This window comes from Hippocampus zosterae, chromosome 9, assembly GCF_025434085.1.
Source record: "Hippocampus zosterae strain Florida chromosome 9, ASM2543408v3, whole genome shotgun sequence".
NCBI lineage: Eukaryota > Metazoa > Chordata > Actinopteri > Syngnathiformes > Syngnathidae > Hippocampus > Hippocampus zosterae.
In genome coordinates, this window is record NC_067459.1 from 5,182,087 (window position 1) to 5,207,189 (window position 25,103).

The following is a 25,103-nucleotide window of genomic DNA, read 5'->3' on the forward strand; positions in this document are numbered from 1 at the left end:
AATCCTTCAGAAGCATTATGACAAAATAGAATCATTTTCTAAAATTGATACTTTTTCAAAGATGCTAAACATTCATATTCAGCATTTTGGGCGGTATACTGTATATAAGTAGACTAACTCAGGCTGTCTTAGATTTTAAAAGCAGGACAAAGTGGACTAAAGGTAGCAGATATAATTTTTTTGTCAGGGTTCGTTCAAGGTCGCCTTTAGTTTTGATGGTCATCTGTAGTTTTTCTTGTCAATTTTGAACACATTTTCCTTGCGATACGCAAAAACATTACAGTTGATGCAGAATGTCTGGCAAACATTTGCGAGTTTGAACAAACCGTGTCGAGAAATCAACATCGGGAACTTTTGCAAACACTTGCAAGCATTTGCCCCTAGCCGTGGGCTACGGTCTTAAATTCCTAACTCACTGTAGATTATTTGATTAAATGTTGTTCATTGCACATGGGCCACCATAACTTCTGTGGCTGAGCCTATCACCAGGGCTTAGTGGAATGTAGATAGTGCCACCTGTTGGTCGCAAACAGAATAATGACAGTACCCCTCCCTCAAGGGATTGTCGTCCAAAGGCTTGGCTCGCCGGGTAACAGGAATAAAAAGTGACGGCAACCCTTGCCTCGCCGGGGAACGGGAACGAAAATTGACAGCAACCCTTTGGCTGGGCTTGGCCTGACGTGGACGGAGCTCGACGTAATGGGGGACATGGGACAGCCGAACATCAACGGGGGCTCGGCGTGGCGTGGGCGTGGATGTGGCATGGCTCATCGTGGACGTGAATGTGACTCAGTTCAAACAGACACGTCACGAGGCTCGGCTCAACGTGGATGTGGACGCGGATGGGGCTCGGCCTACCGTAGACGTGGCTTGATGATACGATGACATGGGACAGCCACATGACCAGCGCTGCCTGAAGAGGGAACATGGGACAGCCGCAAGACCAGCGCTGCCTGAAGAGGGAACATGGGACAGCCGCAAGACCAGCGCTGCCTAAAGGAGGAACATGGGACAGCCGCAAGACCAGCGCTGCTTGAAGGGGGAACACGGGACAGCCGCAAGACAAGCGCTGCCTGAAGGGGCAACACTGGACAGCTGCAAGACCAGCGCTGCCTAAAGGAGGAACATAGGACAGCCACAAGACCAGCGCTGCCTGAAGGGTAACAGGGTGTCGGCCGCAGACGTGCTCCACCAGGCACATGGTGGAATTGGGACCAGTCCTTTGTCCCTGCGTGGTCCAGTCTGTGGTCGCGTCATCCTTTCACGTTACGAGGTGGTGGTGGTGGACCATAAAAAGCAGGCAGGAGGGAGGAGCAGTCCAAAATAAACAACGTCCTAAAAACAAAAAGAATCCAAAGTATCAAACAAAACCCAGGCTGTAGCTAAAACTAACAGTCAACAAAACATGATCGAGAACATGACCACACCACATTTGACAATAAAGTTGTACTTGACTTGACTTGACATAACGACCAAAAGGTGTGCAGCTGCAGGGAAAGCAGACATAATCATGACACTGACTAATTAAAGTACTCTACCCAAAAAAAGTACAAAAAGGTTACATACCCCTCAAACCTGGTGTGAATTACATTATTTCCTACTTTGGGGGCGGAATAAGATGAGACAACAAAAACCTTTCTTTGTCTCACATTGGAGAAATTCTCAACTTTCAGCAGCAAGATTTGGAGGGAAGAAAGTAGAAAAACATGAAGTATTTGCATGCACATAATACATTTAAAAAATGAACTGTCCAGAGTACAGGATGCAATATAAAAGATAAAATATAAGGTATAAGCATATATGCAACTGCATATATGCTTCAGAAGGTGGCAGCGCTATTTAAAATGAGTGAGTGGGATTGTGTCCAAGTTTTCAGGTGTGACTATTCAGTAGCCTGACAGCAGTCGGCAGGAACGAGCGGTGGCACCTCTCCTTCTTGCAGCGCGGGTGTATCAGTCTCTGGCTGAAGGAGCTGCCCAGTGCTGTCAGGGTGGCCTGGAGGGCGTGGGAGGGTCTGTACATCGTAGCTGTTAACTTAGCTAGCTGAACTTTGGAGTGAAGTACAGTGAAACTCCTCTACAACGAAATCAGGTTTGCAGCAAGAAATTTTTCACAACAGGGGGTTTTGTACTGTATCAAATTATATCTCAGATGTAAACACACACACAAACACACGCACACAAATGTACAGTATGTGTACACGCACACACAATCATATGTATACTCTTTATTTTTATTCCAATAGTGCATAAGTATGAGCACACACATATTTGACACCTCATATAGTCAGTGTAGAAAGAAAAAAAAGGGAAAGAAATTGTGAAATGTACCAATAGCATTCACTTTCACCTACATCAATTTCTTGGAAATGTAGTTTATTTTGCTTCCTCCGTCTTTCATTTGGATCACATTTCCCTTCTCTTCCAACATCAGAGCGCTTCTTGTCTTAGCTGCTTGACATCCAAAGGTCCGTTTTGTAGCCATTTTAGCAATGTAACGTTCATGCTGCGTCTGAATCTAACAATTACAGATACTTCCTGGACCCGGTGGCTTTTCTTTCCACTATCTCACTGTCTGTAACTCGACCTCCCCTCGATCGCCACCCAAAACAGCGTTGCTCAGCTGATGTCATGCACTGAACTTTTAAGCCAGCCATGGGACGCTTCGTAGTCCTCGATGGCCATAGTTCGTGCAATGGAACTCGCCTTCTCTCTAATTAGCGCTCCAGTTAGCGTAAGGTTTTAGCATGATAACAAGAAAAGCATTCCATGAAACGTTTGTTTATTTCAATGCCCGTCAAGCCACAAGCAAATTACTCTGAGCAGCTAATTGGATGCATTCCACTCTACCTTCCACGGATCTAGCTACAGTATCTACACACATAGACAGTGAGGTCCCTCTTGGCCAATCGGAGGCCAGGATGATGCTCGGTAAGCCAATGGCAGAGCAGCTATGAGTATGTTGCGTTCAGGAAACTCGGAGCTGTGTAAACCAGTGTGGTGGTTGCTGTTGCAGTTTCCGAACGAAGCAGAAGCAGTCGCTGTTGGATTAGACTTTGTTGTTGTGAATCTCTTCGCGAGGCGAGAGCAGAGAAAATGATTTCGTATAACGCAATAGGGTTTTTTTTCGTCGTATGGGGGGCATGAGAATGGGAATGGTGTTAATGCATGAAGATTTTTTCATATTAGGGGGTATGTTCACCCATGTAGTTTTCTTTCTAGAGGAGTTTCACTGTATGTATGGAAGCCTCTGACTTGCCCCTGAAACTGGGCCTTAGAAAATAACATAACGTAGGAATTTGCATGTGAGGGATGTGTGTGTGTAAAAAAAATAAAAATAAAGTGAGAGTGAGCAGCAACCAACAAGGTGCTTTTATACTGAACTAAATAGGTGATGGCTGGTAATAATTAAAAGCCAGAGTATGGAGGTTATGGGGTGACATCCACCAATGGCAGCAGAAGGGCAGGAAGCTGAAGACTCAGGGCCTGGAGAAGAGAAGCAAAGTGATAGTGCCACGCCGAGGCACCACATGCCGTCCCAGGGAGAGGGAAGCAAAGGAGTGGATTCATCGAATTGTGAAAAGTTGTGTGGTGTTGCCAAGGCATAGAACCAAGTTAAACTTTTGTGGTTCATATGTAATCCAGTGTTTTTGGTGATCTTTCAACAGACCATCATGATTGAAAATAAATGCAAATGTTTGTCAACTGTGGGCAAGTCCTTTGAGACCTTTTTGTGATTAAACCTTTCAGCGATAGCGGTTGCTACCTTGGACAGCTTATCATGTTATCAGGTTACAGGGTGCATGAAAAGGTTAAGGCCTATCTAAATAAATGTGACTAGAAAAAAAATAATTGCTGTCGCTGCAGCTTTAGGAGGCACTTTGTGACCCAGTTGGAGGTTGCTCAACAGCAACAGCAGTGGCACCTACATTTAATATAATTGTTGCAAACATTTACAACAGTCTGATATTGAGAATTGATCAAATTCTGTTTTGTTTTTTTCAAAACCCCTTTTTAGGTTCCGGAAACTGTGCCATCGCATCATAAATGCAACCACATTCACCAACATCATCCTGCTTTTCATCCTGCTGTCATCCGTTTCCTTAGCAGCCGAGGATCCGATCGACCCAATGTCCTTCAGGAACCAGGTGGCAAAGAAAATGCTCGTGTAGTCTTGAAAACAATAGAAAGCAAAAGTTTGATCCACACTTACAGTATAGAATGCCATTGCAGTTTTCAATTTGTGTTCAACTCAGGTGTTGGCATATGCTGATATAGTCTTCACTTCAGTGTTTACTGCAGAGATTGTACTCAAGGTAAAAAAATGTTTTAAAGAAAAACCTATATTCTAAAAAAATGATTGCTTCCAAAGTGTTAAATCCTCCGGCCCACCATTTTTTGTATTCGTTGCTTTTCAGATGACAACGTATGGTGCCTTTCTTCACAAAGGGTCTTTCTGCAGAAACTCTTTTAACATTTTGGATCTACTAGTTGTCAGTGTATCGTTGCTCTCGATGGGAATGGAGTAAGTGGATTCCAAACTCTCCTCACTAATTCAAAGTTCTGGATAGCGTTGTCAAGTTTATGTGACGGAGAGAAGATGGGAAAGGTAGAACCTCCTGACTATGGAGCTACTAACCAATGCTGTATTCATATACAGTACATATACATATATATACATTTATATCAATGTATAGAGCACATCTCATACACAAGGTAACTCAGTGTGCTTCACTTATTACAAATACAACATTGAAAAGCATTTAAAAATAGAGAACTAAAGACGTAAAAACAAAGTACAGAAATAAACACAGCTTATTCCATTTATGTATGGTATAAAATGCTTCTCGACCATGCTTGCTTAAAATTCCGGACTCTGCTATTTGACCCACATTTGCAGACCTTGGTTATAATCCGATCAGGTTTATATTCCATTAGCAGCGTTTCTTTCATGTATTCATAAATTAAACCGTTCATTAATTTATAGAACAGTCACATTATTTTAATATCTGTTGTATAGCTGGCTAGGATCCCTTGTAAAGACTGGAACTGGGACTCGAGCCATATCCTCTGATCCCCTTGTGCGGGTCAGAAACTGAGCTGCAGTTGTTTTGTGCTCATTTTAGAGAGTCCAGGCAGAAGACCACGACAATAGTCAACTAGAGATAAAAGCATGGATGGACTTCCCCTGGTCCACTTGGAACATGCAATACTTCACAGTAATGGCTTGTCTTTGCAATTACAAAATAGTGTTTTGTCAAATTGCAATTACCGGTATTTTATATTGCAAGTGCAATTTATCATTCAGCCGTACTTCCGATTGTCAAAAATAAAGTCATTCCGTTAAGTAGGACCTGAAGCATTTTTGGACTGTTTGATTTAGTCCTACCCAGGTTTCCAACTTGTTCAACCCTATATTATGATCCACCATGTCAAAATTTAAATTGTAAATTTAAGACAAATAAACAGAAAATGTGAAAGAGTTATGAACAAATTGATGACGACACCTTGCCTAAAAACAAATTTAGACCGTCTAGAGCTAGCCACGTGAAGTATTTTAATGCAGACCACAAATACTGTACTTTGACATGAGGAATTCAGAAATGACGATTTTCACATTGAATTCACATTTTACACCCAAATTTGATGTGTTTCACTGGGCTTCTCTGAGATGTCCGAAATCAACCATGCATAGCATTCAACCAATAAATCAGATTACTCTATTTGGGAATACAAGTGATCAGCTATGTTTTGAGATCTTAATGTTTTGGGGGATTTTTTTGTAAATTTGAAAATTCATGGATAACAATATTTTCCAGTTGAATATATTATGATTAAAATATTAACTATTGAAATATATACACTTTTAATTGGCTCATACACATTAGTTTATTAACAATTACAGAAACAACAGGTCATTTCGTAATCACCCTTATTCATTAGTCAGCCCATTTGATTTTTCAACCTAGATCCAGTGCCATCTCAGTGGTTAAGATTCTCAGGGTGCTGAGGGTACTTCGACCGCTAAGGGCCATCAATCGAGCAAAGGGCCTCAAGGTATATAACATGTGCTGTGTATGATTAGATGGCAAGATTAGGGTTCTAGGTTCATGCGGGTTTGAGGTATTGAGATGTAATTTGATTTCTAGCACGTGGTCCAGTGTGTGTTTGTTGCTGTCAAGACCATTGGAAACATTGTGCTGGTTACCATGCTACTTGACTTCATGTTTGCCTGTATTGGGGTTCAGCTTTTCAAGGTAAGTATATTACAATTCCTATTAGCAAACTTTTACTGTAGTTTAACTTAATACGCTGTATGTCAAAACCATAGAAAGTGATAATCAGCTGAAAATCCTTTTTACACTATTTACCAGGGGAAGTTCTATTCCTGCACAGACCCAGACAAAATGACTGAGGAAGAATGCAGGTATGCACATTGATGTTTGAAATAGGGAGAGCCCTACAGTGCCACCTGTTGGTCTCAAACAACCATGACAGCTTCACCGCCAAATTTTTATATCTATTAATACACAGACAGCATTTCCTGCTAAAGATCTTTGATGTTTAAGGCAACACCACCAACATCAAGACACTTGACAATATTGTGTCATTACATACATAAACACTTCAAGCGGAAGCGGGATTTGGGCTTTTCACGCAATTCATTGTCGGAAGCAATTTTGGTGGACATGCCACACACACAGACAAAGCCATGAGTCAGTCCTTGTATAGGTGTTGTTGCTGGCTGTGATTGTCGGGCGGAAAAGTCATAAAATACATATTTTTTAATCTCATATACCGGTAATTAAAATAAAGCAGGCATTTGACGCCCACTCAGAAGAAAAACGAATAGGGATTTTGGCTGTCCACGCCTTCTCATCGCCATACGTTAGTATTCTGGATCATGCTGTATATGTTGGAGTTTATGTTGTGTTGAAACTAACACAATAAAATGTGATTAAAAACATTGTAATATGCAGTTTCTGCAAGTATTATCAGTAAAACAGTGAAAATGGAGAGGAATGTGAATATTAACTTTACAAATCTATTTATTGTGTGTGCCCCTAAGTTTTCTTCCAGCACTTCCATAATTTATGAGTTTGGGGCTCCTGTCCTCCTTGTAAAAACTGTTAGTCTGGAGCCCTGTGATAGCACTGAAAATAAAACACAAGCTTAGCACGTAGGATGCGTTGGCATACCAGCTCTAGTATGAAAGGTTGTCATCGTCTAAAAAGTTTGTTCACAGTCCAATATCAGTTTTTAGAAAATTCCTGCTGCTTGATAGTTTGATTAAACTGTCTCTTTCCCTTTAACTTTGTTACTCAGAGGTTGGTATATAAAGTATCAGGAAGGAGCACTTCATGAGATGGAGGCCCGTCAGAGGGAATGGACCAACTCAGAACTAAATTTTGATAACATCTTCAATGGCATGCTGGCGCTCTTCACCATTTCGACATTTGAAGGATGGCCAAAGTGAGTCACAAGCATGATTTTATAATCAGAGTTTCTAAGAGATTGAAACCAAAATTGTAATTCTCAGAAATTGCATGGGAATGCTTGGAGGGGCAATTACGGGACTACAGTTTCACAGAAACAAATCATTTGAGGAATTAATTTATGGCAGCGGAATTTTTCAATCCCCAGATGGCTCATTTATGCTCTACCCACGATATGCATCCAAATGGCGGAGCTGCTGAGGGCAAAACTGAGGCCAAACTGAGCCACATATTTACATTACATCACAAAATGTTACAAAAAGTAAAGACACAGGTCCTTAACATACTTTTTGCCATGTACTGGAGACCGATTATTTGTTTTGCTTGTCACTGCGCGACATAGTTGTTGTTGTTTGTCTATGTGTGCCCTGCGATTGGTTGGCAACCGATTCACTGTGTACCCTGCCTGCTGCCCGAAAGCAGCTGGGATAGGCTGCAGCGTGTGTGTGACCCCTGTGAGGATAAGCGCAATAGAAAATTGATGAATGGATGGATAATAATAATAATAATAATAATAATGTTTTCAAATAATTTATTTCAGCACCGATTCAGAGAATCCGATGCATGCCGTGGTCATCTGCATGAATGAAATACGATGACGTCCACCACACGTCCTCAGAATCTGTCTGGCTGCACCTCAGTCAAATTCACCAAAATCGGCAATTGTTAAACATGGTTCCACCAGGTGTAAAGTTTAGTCTACTTTCAGCCAGTGTCAGCTGCACGTCAAAGGAAAAGCCTTTGGTCCGCCGGACTGCCCAGCATAGCCTTGAGTGAACCAAATTCCCATACAAGTGCATCGAGGCTTGCATGAGCACGAAAATCAGTATATGTTCGTGTTTGCACTCGAGTGCACCTGTGCTGTTTATGAGTATAAGGCCTTGTATGAGTACATTTCTGTCAGTATTACCAAAATGCACATGGTTAGGAGTTTCTCACCACTGAAATAAACCAACATATTTTTCTCTCTTTGAATGTGTGTGTGTGGGGGGGGGGGGGGGGGTTCTGTCTGTCTGTCTGTCTGTCTGCACTTTCGGTTTGTTTTTGTTTCATTCAGGATCCTTTACAAAGCCATTGATTCAAATGTAGAGGATCAAGGGCCAGTGTACAACAACAGAGTTGCCATCTCAATTTTCTTTATCATCTACCTCATCCTGATTGCCTTTTTCATGATGAATATATTTGTGGGATTCGTCATCGTTACCTTCCAAGAACAAGGAGAGCAAGAGTATAAAAACTGTGAGCTCGACAAAAATCAGGTACGGTATGTTTAGCACACTTAAGTGTCACTAAACTAAATTTGTATTTCCAAATCGTTGTTTGATCTTAAAATTTGCACATTTCATAGCACAGACATTCCATTAAATGACAGAATTCAAAAGATTTTTTTTACGTGATGTTGTTTTAACATTTTATACATCTGCTTCATTTAGACATGCCCAATTTGTTGTGGCTTAACTAGCTTCGTCTTTATTTTCATCACCCATCATAAAACAAACTGTACACACTACTAGAATGGCACTGCAACCTCCCCCAAGGCTTAAACATAACGCCAGCCAGTGAACTTGTTAATTTCAGTATGTGTATGTGGACTATGCAAACCTTGTATCTCACCTTCTTGAAATTTTCCAGCGCCAATGTGTGCAGTACGCTCTCAAGGCCCGGCCACTACGGTGTTATATTCCCAAGAACCCTTTCCAATATCAAGTGTGGTACATTGTCACCTCCTGCTACTTTGAATACCTGATGTTCCTTCTTATCATGCTCAACACCATGTGCCTGGGAATGCAGGTATGTACACAACACACACCATCCAATTGTGAACACAAGTCAAGTCAAGTAGAACTTTATTGTCAATTGTGCATTTTGTATGTGCAAAATACAGCACAGATGAAGTTGCTTCCCTCTCAAGACAACATAAAACAAGAGCTGCTGCGGGTGTCAATCAATAGAAAAGTTAACATTAAATGACAAAATAATGCAAGCCAACACAGCAGACACAGACAACGGTGGAATCTTAATTACTTTCCTGCATAGACTTAGTTGTCTGAAGCAGTTATAGATGAAAGAGGAATGAATGAAAGTGTCCTTTTCACCCACCAGTGGATCAAAGCCGTCAATGCTGCAATGTGCACACGTCTGCTACAAGCTAAGCTTGAAAGCAACAAGAAGCTGTAGCATCCATTAATGAAAAAGAGAGATGGTCTCTCTTCTTCTGTCCCATGTAAGTCCGCTTCAATTCCAAGCCGTGACTCCCAGTTCCACATACGCATCGGCGCTCTGCACTGACGCTACTTTCTTCTCATCGTCGGCTCCTCAAGCCATGCATCCAAACAGCCGCAGACTGTCCATCAGCACCGATCTTTCCGCTGAACAAAATGGGGCTCTGAAAATGCTGCCTATTTCAGCCGCAAGACACAAGTGCCCGGGGCTGTCCAGCAATGACAGTCAAATGGCACCGACATTCCTCCCAATCAAAATCAGTGCTGGTACACATGTGCCGCCGAGAAGGCGCAACCACCAAGCACAGATTCTTCTTCTTTGACGAATGTCGTGGCCAAAAATGCATAACAACACCACCATGTGACAAAACAAGAGACAAAAACAACAAAAAAACAAGGCTCTTGAAGAGCACTTGCTGCCTACTTGGGTGGCATCTTGGAAAAAAAGCCAAACAACAAAACAAACCATTTTTGAAACCGAGAGCTACTTGTTGGGATTATTAATATTTAATGATATTCATTTGTGGGAAAACATCTGGATGATTTCTCTCAATAATTAGGAAAGAGTCAAATATCAAAAGGCAAAAATGTACATATATTTCTTTAGAAAGAATCACCATGACACCATTCTGAGACAATCACAATGCCCATCACCGGTGAATAATTTTAAAAAACAGGACTGTGGGCTACCAATGTATTCCTTGGGGGCTACTTGGTGACCATGGGCATCACGTTGGTGACCCCTGGTATCGACCTTTTGCCTAATTCCATTCCAGGCATCTGAAAACAAGTATAATTCAGACACAATCAAGTCCATCATCCAGGTTTTATAACCCTTGTCCGCATTAATTGTTGCGGGTTGCGCTCGAGCCTTTCCCAACTGACTTTAGGCAAGAGTTGGGGTCCACACTAGACTGCCGCATCCACTCAAAAAACCCCATGACACGAAGGACTATTTAGAGTCCTCTGTTGAGCTAACATATTGATTATATTTGTGGACGTATCAAGACACTGGAGTGTCCAGGAAGAACTCGACCTACAAGAATATACTAATTCCAAAAGGAAAGTTCAGAACTAAGATTCGGACACCGAACATCAGATCGGCATGGCAAAAGTACTGACCACGAGGTCAGGTCACTTACTGAAATTGACACGAGGAAAGAAATTACAAGTGCAAGTGTCATTTAAATTGCTCAGATTTCATCACACTTACTCCATATGGTAGATCATGGGACAAATACCTTGGATGAACAGTTGAATTTTTCACAATTATGACTTGTAGACCATCAGGACGGACTGTGTTTTTCACTGATATGACTGCAGGCAGGGGAAATTCAGCTCCAACTCAGCAATGATTTGAAAGTGCATATACTGTATTGTTGTCTATGACTGTGTCCTGTGATTGACTACGTAATCAGTCGAGGCGTACTCTTCCCTTCTGTAATACGTTCCACCTCCCCACGATGCTGAACAAGATAAGCGCTATAGAAAATGGATGAATAAAAGGCCTCGTGTCAAATTTCCATGTCGTCGTTTTGTATTGTAATATCTGTTTCTTGTATTTTGTGTGACGTCATAGGGAGGGGAGGAGCCAGGTTGGGAGAATATTGGCTCCGGTAGTTAGTCTGAGTGAGGAACGCATGGGCGTGAGTTGTGGCTAACAGCAACTCCTTTGAATGCATGTGTTTATTACTTATTTTGTTTATTAAAAATGGTGAATAGTATTAGCGACTGTGAGCATCCTTCTCTCCGCTACTGACGGGCATTACAGTATGTTTGCTATGGTGAGCCCCTGCATAACCGCGATTTGGCATTCGTGAATTCACCTATGAATAAAAATTGTTTTTATTTTTTAGAAGATAACGTTGCCATCATATAAGATAAGATAAGAAAACCTTTATTAGTCTCGCAATGGAGAAATTCCCAATTCACAGCAGCAAAGTTATGAAAGGAAGAAGTAGAACAACAAACTATAGGAGCTGCTGGAAAGGCAGCCACTCACGCGGCACCATTTTGAAGTCAAAATAACAAAAATAACACAACACATAGGACACAGACAGTCGTGCAATCTTCACCAATTTTCTGCATACACTTTGTTGTCTAAAGCAGTTTTAGATGAAACAGGAGAGGATCAAAGTGTCCTTTCACCAGTGGATCAGAGACGTCATGCTGAAAATGTGCACACGTCTGCTACAAGCTAAGTTTTGAAAGCAAACACGAAGCTGTAGCGTCCATTGACAAAAAGAGATTAGTTCACTTCTCCTGTCCCACGTAATCCGCTTCAAACTCCAAGCCGCGACTCCCAGTTCCAAATCCGCATCGGCGCTCTGCGCTAACGCTCCTTTCTTCTCATCGGCGGCTCCTCAAGCCTTACATCCATCCAGCCGCAGACCGTTCAACAGCACCGATCTCTCCGCTGAACAAAGCGGGCTGTGAAAAATGCCGGCCATTACAGGCGCAAGACACGAGCGCCCTGGGACTGTCCAGCAAGTCAAATGGCGCCGACATTCCTCCCAGTCAAAAACAGTGCTGGTATACCCATGCTGCCGAGAAGGCGCACCCACCAAGCACAGAGTCTCCTCCTCGATGAATGTTGTGGCCAAAAAAAAAAGCTGAAAAAAGTCCACATCAGGTCCACACGACGTAACAACAAACACAAAGTGACAAAACAAACACAAAAACAACCAAAAAAAGCAAGGCTCATGAGAGCACTTGCCGACGGCTGCCTACTCGGGCGTCATCTTGACTTCAAAAAATATGAAAATGAAAAAAAAATATGGTGGCATCTTAGTGACAGGGAAGTGAGTTGAGGAGTTTCCTTTACATATAAAGAGTGCTTTGCTACCATCTTTTGGAATCTATAGAGAAATTAAAACCAGATGGGGTAGGGGCTCATCAGACACTTGAGGCTTACCTTGGTCACTTTCCCTCGCCAATATCTTGGGTTCACCGCAATGTATGAGACCAAATCATTGTAATTTTCCCTCAGGCTTACCTCTTCTTGACTGCTCTGTATGCTTGTACTTTGACCCACAGCACTGTGACCAGTCAGAACATGTGAAACACCTATCTGGCATGCTGAACGTAATTTTTACTGTGCTGTTTACTGTGGAGATGATTCTGAAACTGATGGCCTTCAAAGCTAAGGTTGGTAAAGGTGCACATCACATAAGGGATGTCTGTTATGCTAGAATTTCTCTTTCAGAATAATACCTTCTATTATACATCACTTAGAAATAAAAAAAAACATGTTAAATAGTCCACATGCTCCACACAACAAGTTTTTAGGCTATGAATAATCAGAGATACCATTCAACAAATATGATTGATACAGTGGTGCCTTGAGAGACGGACTCATATTTTTTGAGAAAACAAGCCTTCACTTGACTCTTTATTATTATTATTTTATTTTGTTTTTGCTTTGACTTGCGAGCACAGACAATACGAGCATTGTATGTATGGTGGCAGTGATTCGATACACTTCACAATAAACAGCATATGTAGATAAAATTAGTGAGCACTTATTTTAAAAAAAAGAGGCATAAAGTCCAATTTTCTGCACCAATTGTTTTGGGGGGAAGAGTGAGGATGCTGGAACGGATTAATATAGTTTCTGTTCATTTTAATGGGAAAAGACAATTTGAGAAACAAATGTTTTGAGTTACGAGTGCAGTCATGAAACAAATTAATCTTGTATTTTAAGGCAAAACTCAATTGAGCTTTTAGCTGTATATAGCCATTTCACTGATAATCCCACATTGCGGTTTTCCAACAGGGTTACTTTGGAGACCCCTGGAATGTTTTTGACTTTGTCATCGTCATTGGAAGTGTAATAGACGTGATTCTGAGTGAAATTGATGTGAGTATGACCCATTTTTTTCTGAATGCCATACTTTGCTATTTACCGGTACTTCAAGGCACTTTTTTTAATAGAATTCTATAAAAAAGTACAATATAGGCCCACTGTAATGGTAAATGGGCTTCAATTGTTGAGCTCTTTTCTTCAGGCAACATAATGAAAGTTTCTTTTTATGTGCCCAGTCGCACCCTGATTAATGCAATAAATTCTAACAAAGCAAAGTAATAAAAGTAACAGCATTCCAATTTAAAAAAAATCAAACACTGTTGATGCAGCACGAGAAGCAAGTGAAGGCTTCATATTTTGCTGAAAGAGACTGACCCGAGGGAAAAACAAAAACAACCCCCCCCCCCCCCGCCCCCCACCCCAAGATTTATGTGTTGAAAACAACTGCTCTCATACCTGAGCCAAGCCTCTATCTTTCCCCTTTTGGCAAAGACACACACAACCCAAAACCCAGAATTTCAGAATTTTCCACTCAAATGGAATTGACAATTTAGCCTACAATACATGCATCTGACATTCAATTATGCCAATGAAGTTATCAAGGTTAAAGTGAACTTGGTGAAAAATGTTCGCTGGTGCTCTCTTTTGTTATTCATCAGTGAATCGTGTTTTTGTGTTCTGGCACAAAATGAAATTGTATGATTGAGTAACACCAACCTCTTTTCAACTTCGTCTTCACGCAGGCGGCGCTGGTGTCCTCTGGAGGGCTTTACTGTCTCCAAGGCTGCGATGTAACTATATCATTAAATGTATTGTGACTGCACGACTGTCACATTCTCTCACATTCTATCCGATTATATTGAAAACTCTGTATATTTTCCAAAATATGTAACTTCTTCACATAATTAACCATAAACTGTGATGTGATATCAGCTATACTGAAGACTAAATTATCAAGTATAATCCTAAATGAAGTGCCCATAGTGCCAATGTTGACAACACCAAATAATAATAATACGAAACATTTTGGGGTTTTTTTCCAGGAAGCTGATCCTATGCAAGCAATTGCGGTGAGTTGTAATTACATGATAGTGGCAACTGAAAAGTTTTTTTAGCTGTTGTTCTGACTGTTAAATTCTTGTTTTTCCCCTCTCTATAGTCTGCGGAGAATATGAGTGTGTCAATCACATTCTTCAGACTGTTTCGTGTTATGCGTCTGGTGAAACTTTTGAATCGATCTGAAGGAATAAGGAATCTGCTATGGACCTTCATAAAATCCCTTCAGGTCAGTTTCATTCTGCTGCTAATGTAAATGAAAAAAAAAAGAAAACACACCTCTCAATTTGAGGCAAATGTGCTTTTGTGCCCTGTGCAAATATTGTGTTGAATTTAATCCATACTGTCCTTGCTTTGCATTTTTCTTTTGTCCCTTTTTGTTGTAGGCTCTTCCCTATGTGGCCCTGCTCATTCTAATGCTGTTCTTTATATATGCTGTTGTTGGAATGCAGGTATCCAGACATACTTTGCACAGGTGTTGTCTTGAATTACAATATAGATATTAGCATATGCCTCCCAAAACACATTCTTTCACTTGGATTGCATTTTCTCTGCAGATATTTGGTAAAATTGCTTTGGTTGATGGGACGTACATCAACAGAAACAACAACTTCCAGACATTTCCACAGTCGGTTTTGCTGTTATTCAGGTTAGTGTTAAAATTCAAAGTAGTATTATGAAAACAATTCAGATTGGAATGTTGAACAAGATCCCAAAATACCGTAATATGATGAATTATTGTTAGGTAAAGAAGCACTGTGACTCAACTGTATGCTACAATGTGAAATGCAAATAGTGGGCCTGATTTTCGTGCTCAGTACAAGTACAGAACAAAGGGTGGTTGAACTGTGCACATGGGTGGATTTGTCTTTCATATTTGCGCAGTTAGGAATGGGCATTTGTGCTGTTGTGAGCATGTACAAGGCTGAAGCGGTCCCTCTCATTCCCTTTAAATTCAGCGCAGGAGAGGCGCACAGGCTACATGGCTGTAGTCCATGCAGGAGATAGACGCGAAAAGGCACCTTAATCAAGAATTGCAAATAGACTTTCATGGGTGGATGATGCCAGAGTGGCCAGTGCGTCACAGATCCAAAAATGGATTGAAACGTATGCGACAGTAAGCAAAGCATGGGGTCTAGCACGTGGGCATGAACAGCGAACAAGGTTAATAATCCGGCAAACACCTGGTATCTTACAAGTCCTTCAATACAATGAAGCTTGATTGCATGACAAAAAACAGGTGCACTGCTGAAAGGTCACGCCCAACACTCCACCTGGTGCTGAAACACAAACAAAAACAAGGTAGAGCAGAACATGACAACTGAACAGCACACATCTGGACAATCGACTTCTGGTCTTAGTTAACTCTGATGCTTCTGCTACTCCCAGCAACTTCTCATTTCCAAAATGTTCTTCAGCTTTGAAATAAATGGAGTGTGAAATCTTGCATGCGACATAGATTATTCACTCGTCCCTTGAGGAATTTGGCGTGCATCGACACATCAGCATGTGTGAGAGGAGTGGACTAAGTGGTTCTTTTTGCTGCTCATCACTTGACCTATTTCCTGGACTACGATACATAATCATAATCGACATCAAAAACACCCCAGTGCCACCCTTTTGCAAAACATGTTCACTCATGAGCAAAGGACATCTGTTTCAAGATCTTATGACATACTTTGCATTGGACTTGTTGGGCTCTATTTTGATAGACAGGCGCACATGCGCTTGACGGTAAAAAGTGACGCATTTTCATTCATTATGTGGGGGCAATTCCAGCTTATCATGTTTGGGAATTTGGCAGAGAGTGCTACGCCTTGCTGGAAGTTCTGTTTTCTACTATACACCCCTGGAAGACCTTACAATCTGGTGTCAGAAAGTAGACTAAATCTTAGACCAGCAAAAAGCAGGTCTAAGTCTAAGTTGTGGCACAGTTAGTCTCACGTGATTTTGATGGATTTTAACAAAGTAAATATAGACATATTCTCCGCTCCACTGCTATGTATGTTGGATGACATAGTTCATTCATAAATGTGACAGCAGCGTGCATGTTAGAAAAAGATTATAATTATTATCATCGTCTAATTATTATCATCATCTTTATCATGTTACTTTAAACACTCCCTGATCTTTGGTGTCACAGATGAAAACAATCAAGGTGGTCTCCAAGTGCCCACTTTCGAGTGGTGATCTGGGATCATCCACCCATGTAGGACTGCTTGCAGATCCTTACAAACACACTTTTCACGTTTTTCATGATTCCATTTTCTGCATGGACTTCAACAAGTCAATTTCTGCTTCCGCAATGTCAGTCCCCATGTTAAGAGTCTTGACTGTGATCCTCAACAGGACCTTCTCATTTCAAGCTTACATGAACAATAGCATACTGCCCGCATACTTCCATTACTGACACCTGTATAGCAATCACATTCATCCCCACGTTACTCCCTGTTCAGCTGTCTTCCATGTTCATGACCTTGTCACCTCCCAGATCGATTATTGCAATTCCCTTTTTTTTATCTCCATTAGCTCCAACTCACCATCCAACCAGATCTCCTAAAATATGTTATTCTCAGTATCGGGGTTCTTATAGATATATATACTGTATATTTATTTATTTATTGTTTTGCTTTGTTTTTTTGCTTTGCAGATGTGCAACTGGTGAAGCATGGCATGAAGTGATGCTCGCAAGTATGTATGGAAAGAAATGTGACGCCAAATCAGATTTCCTTCCTGGAGAAGAGTTCACCTGTGGATCCAACTTTGCCATCATTTACTTTCTGAGTTTCTACATGCTCTGTGCTTTTCTGGTGAGATTGGAGGGGTGGGGTACACACACAAAATCACACATTATTCAGCAATGAAAAAAGTCTCTGATCAAGACGGAACAGTGCTTAAAGCTGAATCACACAGATGCCAAAGTAATTCCGATTATCTTGACATAATTTTAGCCACCGCTAATGGCAACAATGGTCTTATCCTTGACAGATCATAAACCTGTTTGTCGCTGTCATTATGGATAACTTTGACTATCTGACGCGTGATTGGTCCATTCTGGGCCCCCAGCACTTGGATGAATTCAAAAAAATATGGGCAGAGTATGATCCAGAGGCCACGTGAGTATTTGCGTGTCCTTGCAAAATGATTGATGTGTTTTATTTGTTTACCTACTAATAATTCTGAATATCCTCATTTGTTTCTTGGTCCTGTTACTTTGTCTTTGTATTCTTCTTTTCCCCCCTAGGGGGCGTATTAAGCATCTGGATGTAGTGACACTTCTACGGCGAATTCCCCCACCTTTGGGCTTCGGCAAGTTTTGTCCCCATCGTATTGCCTGCAAGGTACAGACATTGAGAGCAGATACAAACATGACCACAAACGGAAATACCCGCTTCAATCAAGTCTTTTATTCTTCAGAATAGCAAGTCCTTACTTGCGTCACTGTGGTTCAGTACACTTGTTCTCTGCACGCACGCACGCACACAACACACACACACACACACACACACACACACACACACACACACACACTTTGGTTTTGTAAAGTGAAATTACTGTAGATTGGGGCAAGCTGAAAGTCACAACCAGTATTGGGGTAACGCAAATTGCCAACGTAATGAGTTAGAGTAGTAATATACTGTAATGCTCTACTCATTTTATTCAAATATTATTATTACTGTTACTAAGTATTGTAGTGTCGTGTCATTTGCAGTTTTTGAATTCAAAAGAACATATTTTTGGAGTGAACGTGAGTGAATCACTTCTTGAAGAGATTCATTATTTTCTAAGTTCATTTGAGCTCAGCCGCGCACATCTCGGCTGGGAGCAGAAATGGAAATGTAGATTCTGTCACTCACTCACTCGTGAATCTTCTCGAACGACTAATTAGCAGCCAGTACAAAGCAGGCAAGGGACTTTGCTGAACGTACTGCCATGCTATCGGCGTTCACGACCAACTCAGTGAGTGAACGTAGTGCACTTCCCATTCGCTAACGAGGTAATGAACATACTGCCATAGAACAACATAACAGTACCAGTTCAATAAGTCAACGTGAATGAGATACATCGCTCTTGCAAATGAAACATAATGGGAAAACGATGTATCTCAACCGGCGCCATGGCACCAAACAACAACAGACCTGAATGAATAAATCAGCAGCAGCAACCGTGCAAGGTTCATTCCAAAACTTAAATCTCTTCGTGCTCAAAGTATCACTTATTACGTACACACGTTTTGTTTATAAATTGGTGCGTACCTACAGTAAGTGAATTTTAAGGGTTTTGCATATATGGATCACATACAAAATCCAAATTAGATGTGATTATATTGATTGTAAAAGCACGCTTGTTGTTCCTTATCTTATTTTAAAATACAATCAGGTGGTGACACAACAGATTACTACACATTCACATATTAAGAAAAATTGATGTCTGACAAAAAAATCAAACAATTTAAATGTAAAAAAAAACAAGCTTAAGGGGCCTCCACAAAACAGGGAATACAATTGGTCATATATATATATATATATATATATATATATATATATATAAAGGATTTATATACATGTATACAGACACATAATCTGTTTATTTATTTTTTACTTTTTCCTTTTGCTGCAGAGGCTGGTCTCCATGAACATGCCTCTCAACAGTGATGGAACAGTCACCTTCAACGCGACACTGTTTGCTTTGGTTAGAACTGCACTGAAAATAAAGACAGAAGGTTTGCAATTTTGTTTTGTGTGTCTTTGAATTGACCATAAGTTTTTGGTATTGCCATAATAAATGTGTTATTCGACGGTATTGAACGCCATCAGCGTACTGTTCTAAACATTTAGTCGCCAACAGTCTGAAAAGTGAAACACCAGCCTCTGACGTCAACTTGAAAACCACACTGCAGGGCAAACTGATGTAGGTTACAGCAAGTAGCCCTGACTGCAGAGCGTGGTTCGAGGTGTGGGTCAACGTAGGGTGGACCGAATTGTTTGACTCCGCCCATACGGATTATAAGTGCCTTCTCTCTTTTTTTTTTGTTAAATTATTTCCTTGGCAGTTATATTGATTGGTGATTGATGATATTATTATGTTTTGCTTATTTTTTGAAATATAATTTTAAACATTAAAAATGACCACCTCTCACCCCTCAGCCAGACAGGGTGGAGCCAAATGAACTGTTTGACAGAAGTGGCCATTTTGACGTCCATTCTGGGTGAACAAAGGGTTGTAGAACCAGGAAAATTGTTCACTTTGGTTCAGGGCTCCTGAAAATGAGGCATCTGACAGTCTTGGCCATTAATAATAATAATAATACATTTCATTTATAAGCGCCTTTCAAGACACCCAAGGACACTTTACAATAACACAAAACAATATGGGCAGCGGCAGCCAAAACGCGCAAGCGTTCACTCAACCCGGAAGTCAGAAAGAAACCACAAGGGAGGGAGAGGCGGATAAAAAAAAATTAAAAAAACACGCTCGAACTACCCTAATTTTGAGGATAATTTGAGTTTGGCAAAAAACTCCTACACAAGCATATGACAGTTACGACAGGTCATAATAATAATTAAATGATGTGAAGATAATTAAATGATGTGAAGGAAAATCGTAAATAGTACTGCGATTTATCCATTTGTGTTCATATTGTATTTAATTGAAAGATGTTTGTTGTTTTTTTTTCTCTTTCTCCTTTCTTCTTTCTACATACATTCTTGCTGTTGGAGGCTGTAAATTTCCCCAGTGTGGGACGAATAAAGGATATCTTATCTTATGAAGACATTGAGTTCTAAAGAAATGAGTGGAACGAGTGGAGTACCGCATGTCCCCAGTAGAAAGTGCAGTCCCTGTATGGTTGATGTTAGTATTTGGCCCTGTAGATAGTTTGTAATTTTCAAACATAAAATGTTTAAAAAATTAATAAGCATGACTTCATAGGATGGCTCATCTGTGCTGTATGCACATACAGCACATTTGACACTAAAGTTGTACTTGATACTTGATCATCACCGCCAAGGAAATTGTTTAACAAAAAAATTAAATAAAGAGAGAAAAAGGTCCACCTCATGTTGAGCCACGTCTCGATCTGCGCTCTGTAGCCAGGGTTTACTTAGCTCGAGAGGATTAAGGCCTCATCTCATTTCTCTTTTTGTAGGCTGCACACACACACACACACACACACACACACACACACACACACACACACACACACACACACACACACACACACACACACACACACACACACACACACACACACACACACACACACACACACACACGCACACACGCACACACAAAATCACAATACCATGAATACATGCTGTGAGATGTTGATATCACTGCATCCTTCATCTATATAATTCATGGAAACGTCATCTTAATAAGAACATTATTTTATTCCAACTCATATGAAGTCACATTATTACCGCTAGTTTTGTAAACCACATTTAAAAGTGGCCACTGCCTGATTGAAATGACTAAACCTAGGAACAGGCACTCTTCCTCAGTGCACATGTCAGATTATTGCTTGCATCATACTCTAAACTGCTGTTCTGTTCAAGACAACTTGGAGATTTCTATGCTGTGTAAGATCATGTACAGTAAATACTGTACATGATACTCCAATACTCCAATACTCCAATACTCCACACTCAGACTAACTCCCGGAGCCAATATTCCCCCCAACCTGGCTCCTCCCCTCCCTATGATGTCACACAAATACAAGCAACAGATATTACACTGCCCTCCCCTTTATGAAACCCTCGCCCCGAGGGTTCAACAAAAAAAAGTCCTCCAGCCGTCGTGGTCTTCGTCTCGGCCTCTGTGGTCGGCCTGGCTCTGAGTCGATAGCACCTTCAGCTGGCTGGCTCGGGTCAACATTGATGGGATCTGGGGAAAATGGATCCACATGTTCTGAACTGGCGGATGAAGCGCACCCCGCCTCAAATATAGGAACACCGCTGCCCCGGTAGGGAGCCAACCTGTCCCGATTTAGGGCAACCTTTCTGCCCCTGGGGGGAACTGCCACCCGATAAACTACCTCCCCCACCCGCTCAAGTACCCTACATGGACCGTCCCAATGGCTGTCTAGCTTGGGGCAGCGCCCTTTTTTTCTTTTAAGTGTATACACCCAAACCAGTTCCCCAGTCTGGAAGTTCCGCCCCTTGCTCCGCAAGTCATAGTTTCGCTTTTGACGTGCGCCGGCTTTCTCCAGCTGGTCCCGTGCGAATGCGTGCGCTGCCTCCAGCCGAACCTGCAGTTTCCGGGCATACTCCAGCCCCGGCTGGTCCTCTGAGCTGCCGGGAGGTCTTCCAAACGCCATCTCTGCCGGTGTCCGAATTTCCCGGCCCAGCATCAGCAGAGCAGGAGTACAGCTCGCGGAACTTTGGACCGCTGAACGATAAGCCATCAGTACCAGCGGAATTAATAAGCGTCCTTTGTGAGGTCCCTTGTAGGCCGCACACTCGTCACAGCGCCGGCAGAAGTCCTCTACATCCCATCGATGCTGACCCCAATAGAACCCTTGGCGCAGCCGTCGGAGGGTCTTGGTGCTGAGAGCATGCCATGGGAGCACCGGCTCAGGACACTTTGGCAGCACCATCTCTTTAAGAGCTCCGGGCACTACCACCTGCCATCTCTCCTCCCCGGTGGCTAGTTCCTTCCAGGCACGCTGCAACACGCCGTCCTTCATGCGTAACACAGCAAACTTGCTCCAAAAGCCTTTGGTGGCAGCGGAGAGTCCCATTACTCCTTCCCAGGGTGGCCTCCTGCCACTCTGGACCCACTGTCGCACAGGGTTGAGATCACGGTCCTCTTCCTGCTTGGCAGCCCACTCTGTAGTGTCCACAGCCTTTAAGGTGCAGCATGACGGTCCAGCAGCAGTCGCTTCCCCACGCTGGTCTCAATCACGTTGATGTTTGGAGGTGAGGATGGCGAGCTGCTGCTGCATGGTGCGGTTAAATCGTTCCACAAGACCATCGCTCTGCGGATGCAAAGATGTGGTGCGTGTTTTCTGCATGTCCAGGCGTTTACAAAGAGCAGCAAAAACTTTGGACTCAAAATTTCTACCTTGGTCACTGTGGAGGATATCTGCAGTCCCAAACCGACAGAACATGCCCTCCAGTAGCGCATCCGCCACTGTCTCCGCCTCTTGGTCTGGCATTGCGTATGCCTCGGGCCACTTAGTAAAATAGTCCATCGCACATAGCACGTAACGGTTCCCTCTGTCCGTCACGGGGAAAGGGCCCATAATGTCCATAGCAACCCTCTCCATGGGCGCCCCAACCCTCTGTTGCTGAAGCGGTGCGTGCGATTGGTCTTGAGGTCCCTTGTAGGCCGCACACTCGTCACAGCGCCGGCAGAAGTCCTCTACATCCCATCGATGCTGACCCCAATAGAACCCTTGGCGCAGCCGTCGGAGGGTCTTGGTGCTGAGAGCATGCCATGGGAGCACCGGCTCAGGACACTTTGGCAGCACCATCTCTTTAAGAGCTCCGGGCACTACCACCTGCCATCTCTCCTCCCCGGTGGCTAGTTCCTTCCAGGCACGCTGCAACACGCCGTCCTTCATGCGTAACACAGCAAACTTGCTCCAAAAGCCTTTGGTGGCAGCGGAGAGTCCCATTACTCCTTCCCAGGGTGGCCTCCTGCCACTCTGGACCCACTGTCGCACAGGGTTGAGATCACGGTCCTCTTCCTGCTTGGCAGCCCACTCTGTAGTGTCCACAGCCTCTAAGGTGCAGCATGACGGTCCAGCAGCAGTCGCTTCCCCACGCAGCTCCAACTCCCTGGCATCCCGCCGGTCGCAGTAGCTGCAGCCACTAACAGAACATGGCCGCCGGGAAAGGGTGTCAGCGTTGGCGTGTTGAGCCCCAGCCCGATGTACCACAGTGAAGTGGAACGCCTGCAGCTCCTCTAGCCACCGTGCTACTTGGCCTTCTGGTTCCTTGAATGACATCAGCCACTGTAGTGCAGCGTGATCTGTCCTGATGGTGAAAGGCACGCCACACAGGTAATACTTGAAATGGCGTGTAGCCAAAACAACTGCTAGCAGTTCACGTCTGGTAACACAGTAGCGTCGTTCACTCTTGTTGAAAGTGCGGCTGAAATAGGCCACCACTCGCTCACCTTCCGGCCCCACCTGAGACAACACCGCCCCCATGCCGACATTACTTGCGTCTGTGTCCAGCACAAAAGGTAAGGCTGGATCTGGCGGGGTGAGAACAGGAGCATTCATGACGGCTCTTTTTAGGCTGCAGAACGCCTCCTGACAATCCGACAACCAGAGGAAGGGTTGGTTGTCTTTAAGGAGGTGGAATAAGGGCGCCCCGATGCAAGAGAATCCCTTCACGAACCGTCTGTAGTACGAGGCCAGCCCCAAGAAGCTTCTGTTCTTCACCAGAAGAACTGCTTCTGGTCCCTTGGTACTGGCCAATCTTTAATGGTGCGGACCTTCTCCAGCGTGCTGATGCCCTCACCGTTCACTCGGTGGCCCAGGAACTCCACCTCCCGCTGCATAAAGTGTCACTTTTCTGGGTGCAGTTTCAGCCCAGCCGCTGCAATTTTTCCCAGCACCAGTCTCAGAGACTCCATTGCAGCCTGAAAAGACCCACCATGGACGAGGACATCATCCAAATACACCAGGCACCTTTGCCTCGGAATGTTTGAGAGCACTGTGTCCATCAAACGCTCAAATGTTCCTGGTGCATTGCATAATCCGAAACTCATGACCTTAAACTGCCAGTGTCCTCGGGTGGTGCAGAATGCCGTCTTGGGTCTGGACGCGGTGATGGGGACTTGCCAGTAGCCACTGCGCAGGTCGAGTGATGAGAACCACGCGGAGTCTGAGACCAAATCCAATGTCTCGTCTATCCGTGGGAGCGGGTAGCAGTCCTTTTTTGTCACCTTATTGAGCGGCCTGTAGTCTACACAGAACCGTGGTCTGGTGCTCTTTTTTCGGGGGACCATGACTATGCCAGACGCCCACGGACTATCGCAAGGCTCGATGATCCCTGCATCGAGCATGGCACGGATCTCCTGATCCGCGGCCTCCTGCAGGGCCAGAGGCAGGCGTCAGGGTGCTCGATGTGGTGCTCAACCAAGTGAGTGAGGCCCACCTCATTCTCACTGAGGTCAAAGATGTTCTCAAATTCCCACACCACCTGCCACAGCTGCTCGCGCTGCTCGACATCCAAGCCGTCACAGTTCTTCTCCCAAATGGACCTGATAGCCCCAGTCCGGTTCTCTGTTGGCCGACCCGGGGTTAACTCCACTGGCGTGGCTGGGCTGGATGTCATTGGCCCCGTCAGTGAGCAGTCCATCTCGGGGCGAGCGGACTCTACCCGATCTACCGTTGACTGTCAAGGAGTCAGCGCTGCTGCTGCATTGGACAGGCTGGGTCCGGTCATCCGCACATCTGTGTTCTCCGCTGCAGGGTCTGCATTGTTGACGGCCACCCCCGGAGTACCCTGCTTAGACGCCAGGATCAGCCCTACATGCTGACCACTCGGCAGGGTGAGCACCCCAGCTC

General features: G+C 43.3%; 1 protein-coding gene across 1 annotated transcript in view; it reads left to right on the plus strand.

Moving 5' to 3' along the window:
- LOC127607190 (dihydropyridine-sensitive L-type skeletal muscle calcium channel subunit alpha-1-like) overlaps window positions 1–25,103 on the plus strand; it is an 81,498-nt gene that overhangs the window by 47,247 nt on the left and 9,148 nt on the right. The window contains exons 18-37 of the mRNA XM_052075339.1: window positions 4,018–4,147; window positions 4,256–4,315; window positions 4,418–4,524; window positions 5,969–6,056; window positions 6,149–6,256; window positions 6,374–6,426; window positions 7,326–7,472; window positions 8,553–8,754; window positions 9,128–9,286; window positions 12,754–12,864; window positions 13,493–13,576; window positions 14,266–14,313; window positions 14,566–14,592; window positions 14,682–14,807; window positions 14,965–15,030; window positions 15,136–15,227; window positions 17,229–17,388; window positions 17,567–17,694; window positions 17,823–17,919; window positions 19,199–19,301. Coding sequence (XP_051931299.1) covers window positions 4,018–4,147; window positions 4,256–4,315; window positions 4,418–4,524; window positions 5,969–6,056; window positions 6,149–6,256; window positions 6,374–6,426; window positions 7,326–7,472; window positions 8,553–8,754; window positions 9,128–9,286; window positions 12,754–12,864; window positions 13,493–13,576; window positions 14,266–14,313; window positions 14,566–14,592; window positions 14,682–14,807; window positions 14,965–15,030; window positions 15,136–15,227; window positions 17,229–17,388; window positions 17,567–17,694; window positions 17,823–17,919; window positions 19,199–19,301 — 2,096 coding nt within the window. The remainder of the gene's footprint in view (window positions 1–4,017; window positions 4,148–4,255; window positions 4,316–4,417; window positions 4,525–5,968; window positions 6,057–6,148; window positions 6,257–6,373; window positions 6,427–7,325; window positions 7,473–8,552; window positions 8,755–9,127; window positions 9,287–12,753; window positions 12,865–13,492; window positions 13,577–14,265; window positions 14,314–14,565; window positions 14,593–14,681; window positions 14,808–14,964; window positions 15,031–15,135; window positions 15,228–17,228; window positions 17,389–17,566; window positions 17,695–17,822; window positions 17,920–19,198; window positions 19,302–25,103) is intronic.